The sequence below is a fragment of the Parus major genome, chromosome 26 (assembly GCF_001522545.3).
Source record: "Parus major isolate Abel chromosome 26, Parus_major1.1, whole genome shotgun sequence".
Lineage (NCBI taxonomy): Eukaryota > Metazoa > Chordata > Aves > Passeriformes > Paridae > Parus > Parus major.
In genome coordinates this window covers 3,588,692-3,596,306 of record NC_031795.1, presented here as the reverse complement: position 1 = coordinate 3,596,306, position 7,615 = coordinate 3,588,692, and the positions used below count along the sequence as shown (strand labels likewise).

The window sequence follows — 7,615 nt, the reverse complement described above, 5'->3', positions numbered from 1 at the left end:
CCAGCTCCCTCAGGCCTCACAGGGATCCCTGCCTGGGCGATCACAGCTCAGCACAGGGGACACACAGGGCAGGGCTAAGGCACAGCCTGCACTGGGAGAAGCTTCCAGGCTTTGCTGGAGTTTTGGATATTGAAGCTCCTGCATCCATCTGAGTCCAGAGCAGCTTCTTCAGTGGCTTTAGAGGCAGTTTAGAGGCACCTCTGAACACTCTGATGATTTTTACCCCCAAACAGGGATCTCTGCTGGATGCCTGTGTCCCCTGCAGGTCATTTTCTGTCCCTCTCCTTGCAGCAGGAATTCCTGGAGTTAACCTGGTTGTTCCCTTTCCCCATCACCCACACCTGCCTGCCACAGGCCGTGCCAGGAAAAGGGAGCTTTTATGGCATTGTGGGGCTGGAGGAACATTTCGGGATAGATGTGAGAGTGAAATAAGAGCCTGGCCGGGTGAGTCATGGCTCAGCCGTGCTCTCCATGCCGAGGGGACAGCTGGTGGCACTAACAAACGTCTCCCTAGAGACACTGGCAGCCAGCCCCCTCCTGCTTTTTCCAGCTGTAACTACAGAACAAATAAATAAACACCGACAGCTTCCCTTCCTCCCTCCCTCTCTCCCTTCCTTTGGAGTCCTCACCTGTCCCTCTCCTCCTGCCTCAGCACCAAAAAGGTTTCAAGGAGGGCTGGAAACCCTCCTGTCCCACAGGATTGACCTGGGCAGTGCCCAAATCCTGCTGAAAGATGCTCCAGCTGTGCTGAGCCCCAGGTGAGGGATGTTCTCACCTCTGTACCTGCCTCACCTTCCCATCCAAACCCTCCCTGGTTCTCAATTCCCAGCCTGGCACAGAAGGAGCCTTGGCAGGCGCTGCTGCCTCCCCAATTAATTCCAAACGCAACTGGGAGTTAATGACAGCTCCCAGCAGGGCTGGAGCTCTCTTTCCCCCAGAGCTGCTCACAGGAAACTGCAGCAGGAGCTCCAGCCCTGCTGGGAGCTGCTCCAAGCACAGCAATTTCTGTCCTGCAGCACCCAGAGCTGGGGCAGGGCCTGGCAGAGCGGCTGTGTCACCTGCAGAGGTGACAATCCCACCCCCAGTGGGTGCCCGAACACAGCTCCAGGCAGCAGCAAATGTGGGAAAACGGTCCTGCTGCAGCCAGAGTGCTGGGACAGCTGTGAAATATGGGGGGGGAAAGGAAAGGAAAGGAAAGGGGAAAGGGGAAAGAGGAAAGAGGAAAGAGAAAAGAGAAGGGAAGGGAAGGAAAGGAGAAAGGGGAAAAGGGAAAGGAAAGGAAAGGTTTGGTTGTGCACAAATCCTGAGGCTGCAGCAGCCAGGGAGTGACTGCTGGGCCATTAATTGTTTAATGGGAATTTCCTCCATCTCCTGGAGAGAGTGGCTGAGCTGGGAGTGAGGGGCTTCCCCAGAGAGGTGGCTCTGGGCTCTGAGTGCCCTTGGGAGCCATTGAGAGCCCCTCAGGAGTCACAGGGACCAGGGCACATCCCTGCAGGAGGACAGTGCCCGTTCCAAAGGCAAATCTGGGGTTGGGGCTGGACTAACACGAGCCTGGACGGGGCTTGGACCAACCTGGGACAGTGGGAGATGTCCCTGCCCTTGGCAGGGGGTGGGATGGGATGATCCTTCCATTCCCTTCCATCCCAAACCATCCCAGAATTCCAGGATTCTGTAAAACCAAGGCTGGCTTGGGGCTGTGCTGCACAGTCTGGGAAAGAAACCCTCCAGATGACTTTGAAATGTCATTAAAGTTATTTTTATGCAAGGGGGTTCAGTGTATCTGTTTAAACAGCAAATGCACCAAACGATGCTTTAAATATTAATACAGGAGGGTGTCTCACTGAATTTAATTTTCCCAGTTGATTTCAAGCTGCTCTGGATAGCACAGGGAGGAATATTTGCTATTTTTGCTGTCTGTGAGAAGAGGCAAGAGGCAAAGAAAAGCTCCTTCTGCACTTACAGATGGGCAGGGAGGAGGAGAAACTGGAAGGAAAACAAGAACAAGGCAGCCAGTCCCAACAGCTGGGAAAATGGGAGGACAAACATGGAAAAAAAATCTATTAATCTTAATTTCAGATTTTCTTTTGCCTGCAGAAAAAAAGTGGGAAGAGGAAATAGACCCAATTTATGAAAGCTGATCAAATATGCATTCATCTATTTAATTGGAAATGTTATTAAAGAGTTGCAGGTATGAGCCAGATCTAGAGAGCCACCAATTTAAATATGATTTAAATAATTCTGTCCCCTTTCCAAAAGGAGATAAAGGCTCCTTTAATCCCTCCTGGCCTCTCTGGATGGCTCTGCTCATCCCTGTTCCCTCAGGACAGGATGGGTAGAGCCAAAATCAGCCGGAACTCCCCCAAATCAGCCAGACCCCACCTTCATCTGAGGGAGAAATAATTTACATTTGCCCATCCTTTGGCATGAGGGAGATCCTGGGAGACACAGGGGCTGTAAATAAGGGTGGTGGTACCACAGAAAATAAAGCCCTGAAGTGTTATAAGATTTCTTTTTTTATTTCTTTTTTTCTTCCAGCAGCTTTTGGTGTCACCAGTGCTGCTGGCAGGGCTTTGGGGCTGCTCCTGCTCCCAACCTCAGCTGCTCCATGGTCTTTTCCTGCAGCTTTTCCTTGGGATAGCTCAGCCCTGGGCTGGCAGCAGCCCTGGGGAAAGAAGTCCTGAGCCAGGGGGGAAAAATAATGGATCAAAATGACAAAATCACCAAATTTTACGAGGAGCTGCAAAGTCCAGCTGCTGCCAGGGTTCGTTTCTCAGTTGTGCTGAGCCCCCAGCTCTGCCCTGCTGGATCCAGGAACATTCAGCATCTCCCAAAATGCAGCTGGGTGATCCCAGAGCCAGGAATTGTCCTGCTCACCTTGGAGCTGGGGCTGGGGGACAGAGGAGCCCGGCACAGGGGTGTCCCCAAGGAGGGACCTCAGGGACCTTTTGGGGTCCAAACCTATCTGGGCCATGCACTCCCAACCTGAATCCACCTTTGCAGCCTTCCCAAATCCCTTCTCTTGACCCCTTGAGCTTTTTGGGAACCTCACCCCAAACCAGTACAGCAACAATAACTCAGATTTATTTATTTATTCTCCAAAAAAAAACCAACAGCTTGTTTTATTCAAAGCAAATACAATTTATGTTACAACCCCAGCTGAGCCCTCCCACCCCCAATTACAACCCTAATTAATTACAGCCCCAGTTCCAGCCAGTGCCAGGATAAAGATCCACATACCCTTTCTCTTTACAATGCTTTTAACAATTAAAAATAATGTAAATTCTGTCTGGAGACACCAAAGCTCAAAGGTTTCTATGTAAAGGGATAGACAAGACCCCCTGTGTCTGATTCCATCCCATTCCTTTGGAATTCCCATTATTTTAACCTTTCCTGGTTAATAATGGCATGGAGAAGCTGCAGGATCAGGAGCTTGCACTGCACTGACAGATTCTGTGCGGGCCTTTTTGCCAATTATGTAATTAATTACAACCTTCCAGGCAGTGGGAGCAGGCTCACAAATTCTACATACTCTGGAGTCTCTGTACTTGAAAAAAAAAATAACAAAATGAAGGTTTTCTTCAAAGGCACTGGCATGAGTTTTCAGTTCTGCTGAGGAATGGCACAGCGAGGTGGGAGAGAGGAATTTCCTCTTGGGAGAAGCATTTGCCTGCTGCTCATTGCTGCTTTATCCCAGAGCAGGGAGGGGGATGCTCCCCAAACAGGAGGCAGAGCCCAATCTCCATCCACCAGCAGAGCAAGACCCATCCCTGCTGGCAGATAAAGACTTAAAGCACAAACCAGGGCTTACAGGAACATGAAGCAAAAGCACAAAGAGCAAAAAAAATGGAGAAATTTCTTTTTAAAAAATTGAGGAATTAAAAAAAAATCGAGTAATTTTTTAAAAAAATCAAGTAATCAAAAAATCAGGTTCTTAAAAAAATCAGATTGTTAAAAAATAATTTCTTTTTATTAAATCAAATAATTTCTTTAAATAAAGAAGTAGTTTCTTTTAAAAAATCAAGTCGTTTCTTTTAAAAAATCAAGTAATTTCTTTTTTTCTAAAAAAACCCAAGTAATTTCTTTTTAAAATCAAGTAATTTCTTAAAAATATATCAATTGATTTAAAAAAAAAAAAATAAAAATCAAGGTCTTAAAAAATACTTGTGCAGAGGTGAAGATCATTTTGGTCCCAGCAGAGGAGATGGGATGTGCCACGTGTGTGACCGAGCTCTGCTCTCGGGGGGATGGTGCCCAGGGTTCCCAGCCTGAATTATTCCAGATCATTTGCAATTTGACCTGGTGGCAGTAAGACCTGGAAACAGCTGGAACATCTCCCAGACCTACTGGAAAAAACCTTATTTAAAGCAGTGAATGGTTCAAACCTCTCATGATGGAAGAAGAGGAGGAGGAGGAGGAGGAGGAGGCAAACCCCAAAATGAACCCCCAACAAATTATTACACCTCGGTTCACCTCAGGACGGTTTAACCACACAAAACACCTCGGTTTAGTCGTTTTTCTGCTGGGGGTTGTCCTTCCAGACGCGGATGGTGAGGCAGGTGGCCATGGCCAGCCAGGCCAGGTAGGGCAGCAGCATCGCTGCCGCCAGCCTGTTGATGCGGTACCAGGAGCACATCGTGCCGATGGCCAGCCCGTCCAGGCACAGCACATCCACCAGCGCCTGCGGCGGGGACAACTCGCTCAGTTCCCTGACAATTGCGGAATTTGGCAGCCCTGCGCTGCCCAAAGGTCTCGCTGCAGCCGGGGATGGGCGGGATGGCGATGCCAGCCCGTGGGATGCGGTACCTGCGCTCCCCATCAGCGACACCCGAGCGTGTCACTCTAATTAATGCGCTCATTAAGGAATCCCGCGGATCAACACCCTGCTCGTGGCAACGTCCCCTTTGTGGCACAGAACCTGCTGCACTTTCGGGCGACGTTTTCCACCCCCAGAGTGACAAAATTCAGGTGGAAACGCCAATCCTCGTCCGTGCCGCTGGCACCTGAGGCCCGGCGGCGCAGCCCGGCTGTGGCAGTGCCCGATAAGCCCCCGGGAGCTGCTCCCCGTCAGGGATGTGACAGTGCTGTTGTCACTCAGGGTGTGTCCCCACAAAGGACTTTATCTCCCAGCCCCGACCCTTAACTGGGGGGTGCAGCCCTGGCACTGCCCAGCCCCGGATCCCCCGCCCCGGCTATCGCGGCGAGCCTGGAGGGGCCGATACCATCGTGTGTGGCTGGAGCTGGGCTCAAACTCCTTGGAGAGCCGCGTAATCCCCCCCGGCACACCCCCAAAACCCCCCCAAAGCCCCATTACCATGTTGAGGTTGTGGGCACCGAAGAACAGGGGGGGCCAGGCCCAGTTGAGCGCCAGCTGAGCCCCGTAGAGCCCCATGGGGACGATGGCCTTGCTGCCACAGCCACCCAGGTCGTTCCACACCAGGTAGGAGGCGTAGCTGTGAGGAGGGAAAGGGGGTCTCCTGCAGGAGTGTTTTCCCCACCAGGGATTTGCACCGCAGCAGGATCCACGTCAGGATCTCTGGGAGCAGGGCCAGAGCCAAAGGAAGGGTTCTGGGGAGGGTTGGGTTGGGTAGCAGGGAAAATTCTTCCCTCCCCCACCTCGAGAGTGCTGGGCACTGCCCAGGCTCCCCAGGGAATGGGGAGTTCCTCGGGAAATCCTCCCTGAGGCTCCCAGTGCTCCAGGAGCACTTGGACACCGAGCCAGGGATGCACAGGGTGGGGTTTTGGGGTGTCTGTGCAGGGCCAGGAGCTGCAGTGGATGATCCCTTTCCAGCTCGGGCTATTCCATTGGATTCCATTCCACACCTCTGTGTCCCTACCTCCTCCCAGAGCTCCCCTGTCCCACACCTGGGAGGCTCCTGTCCCCTGTCCTGGCTGGTCCTGACCCCGGGCTGGTTCAGGAAGGGCAGGGCAGAGCTGGCAGGACCAGCAGGACAGGAGGCAGCGGTGCCAGCACTCACCCCATGCCCGTGTACAGCATGGTCCAGGCCACAGGGAACATTTTGCGGGGTGGGCACCACGAGGGTTTCTTCAGCTTCTCGTACCACTCCGGGATTTCCTTCCGGTTGAGGAACCAGCCAAGGAATCCTCCAACGTGGGGCAGGACGGTGAAGCCCACGGTGTAAGCCCACATCCTCCCTCAGGGGCTTGAAATCGCTTTTTTCCTGCTCAAAAACAAAATCACAACATCACTTTTAAAGGAACGGGTTTTTTACCTACTTCCATCCTCTGATTCCACGTTCCACTTCAGCCCCTAAGGCAGATGGAAAGGATTTAATGTGTTCAGCCCCCTCTGTCCCTCTCTGAAATGGGGATTACTCCTGCCCAGGACACTTTCCCCTCTGATTTTCCCACTCTTTCCCAGCTCCCTGCAATATTCCTGTGAGGTGGGAGGATTGTGAGGATTTTCCCCATCCCCACTCCTGGAGCTGCTCCCCCTCCTCTGCTGCTCTGGGCATAAAAACTCAAACTCCATTAAGACTTCCCCATGATTTTTCAACGTGGATTTCTATTCTAATTTCTATTTTGAAAGATGTCTATGGCAGAAAAAACCTTCCAGTGGCTTGAAGCACTCCAGGAACCCACGGCAGAGAGGACTCGGCTGTAAAAGAGGGGAGCTGAGGCACAGGGGGAGGCTCTCAATTTGTTCACGGACTCCTTTTGTATAAAACAGAGGGAAATTTGCTTTAATAATAAAAATGTTCCCACACGATGCAGGGTAACACCAGGACACATCCAGAATTCAGCGTCTGTCCTGCGTCTTCCCCTGCAGAGCTCCAAACCTGCCACTCTTCCATTCTCCCGAAATTCCCCTTCCCTCTGGATCCAGCCAGGAATTAAATCCCGATTAGCATTCGGCAGGAGCGCAGCTCTGAGCTGTCAGCTCCAGCACAAAATGCACCTGGGAAGGTTTGGGATTTAGGAATTCAGGAAGAGCAGAGCGGGCACGGAGCAGTCCCTGAGCCAGGGAAATGTCCCAAAGCACTGCCCAGGGAAACCGGGAATAGAGGATGGCACTGACCTGAGCAGGCTCTGCCTGCGATTTCAGTTCGCAATTAACGCTCCGCTGCACGCTCAGCTAATTGTTATTATTGTTACCGCAAAGTGTTTGGGAATGCGGTGGGAGCCACACCTGGACACCCCGGAGCCCACCTGAACCAACAATTCCTTCACCTGACAATTGCTGGCACTCTCCAAACACCCACAGAGCCAGGAAACGACTGAAAAATGAGACAAATTCCGTTCTGCTTTAACCGTGACCCAGCCCCGCAGGAGCGGAAAGTGGGAAAAGAGGAATTTCCCCAATTCCTTTGCAGAGGTGAAGGGGGGGTTGAAAATCCTCGCAGCTGCCGAAGCCTTACCTGGGTCAGCGCCTCGCTCCGCCTGGCCGAGGGAAGGGCTGGGACATCCAGGGCGATCCCCGAGTGCAGCCGGGTTTTACCCAAATAGCCCCAAACTGGGCGGTGCGGGGCGGCTGGATCAGATTAAACCCGGAGCTCCCGCTGGGGACAATCGGCCAGAGTTCGGGGTGCTGGAGCCCGGGACAATCGCTGGGCATTTGCGATGGTGGAGCCTGGGAATAATCACTGGGAATTTGGGA

At 52.3% G+C, this 7,615-nt stretch overlaps 1 protein-coding gene and 1 long non-coding RNA gene across 5 annotated transcripts in view; one reads left to right on the top strand and one right to left on the bottom strand.

The window, feature by feature from the left end:
- APOBEC2 (apolipoprotein B mRNA editing enzyme catalytic subunit 2) overlaps window positions 1-7,503 on the bottom strand; it is a 15,025-nt gene extending 7,522 nt beyond the window's left edge. The window contains exons 1-4 of one of the 4 annotated variants that reach the window (XM_033519986.1): window positions 7,377-7,492; window positions 7,037-7,235; window positions 5,976-6,179; window positions 5,312-5,450 (exon numbers count right to left, since the gene is read on the bottom strand). In XM_033519986.1, coding sequence (XP_033375877.1) covers window positions 5,312-5,450; window positions 5,976-6,148 — 312 coding nt within the window. In that variant the 5' untranslated portion in view covers window positions 6,149-6,179; window positions 7,037-7,235; window positions 7,377-7,492. Of the gene's footprint in view, window positions 1-5,311; window positions 5,451-5,975; window positions 6,180-6,567; window positions 6,672-7,036; window positions 7,236-7,376 lie in introns of those variants that run through there. The other 3 variants (XM_015650862.3, XM_015650861.2, XM_033519987.1) reach the window with 3 other exon arrangements.
- On the top strand, window positions 5,323-6,749 carry LOC117245546. The gene is made up of 2 exons (XR_004500311.1): window positions 5,323-5,437; window positions 6,548-6,749. It is a non-coding gene; the product is annotated as an uncharacterized LOC117245546 (long non-coding RNA).
- Window positions 7,504-7,615: the final 112 nt, after the last annotated feature.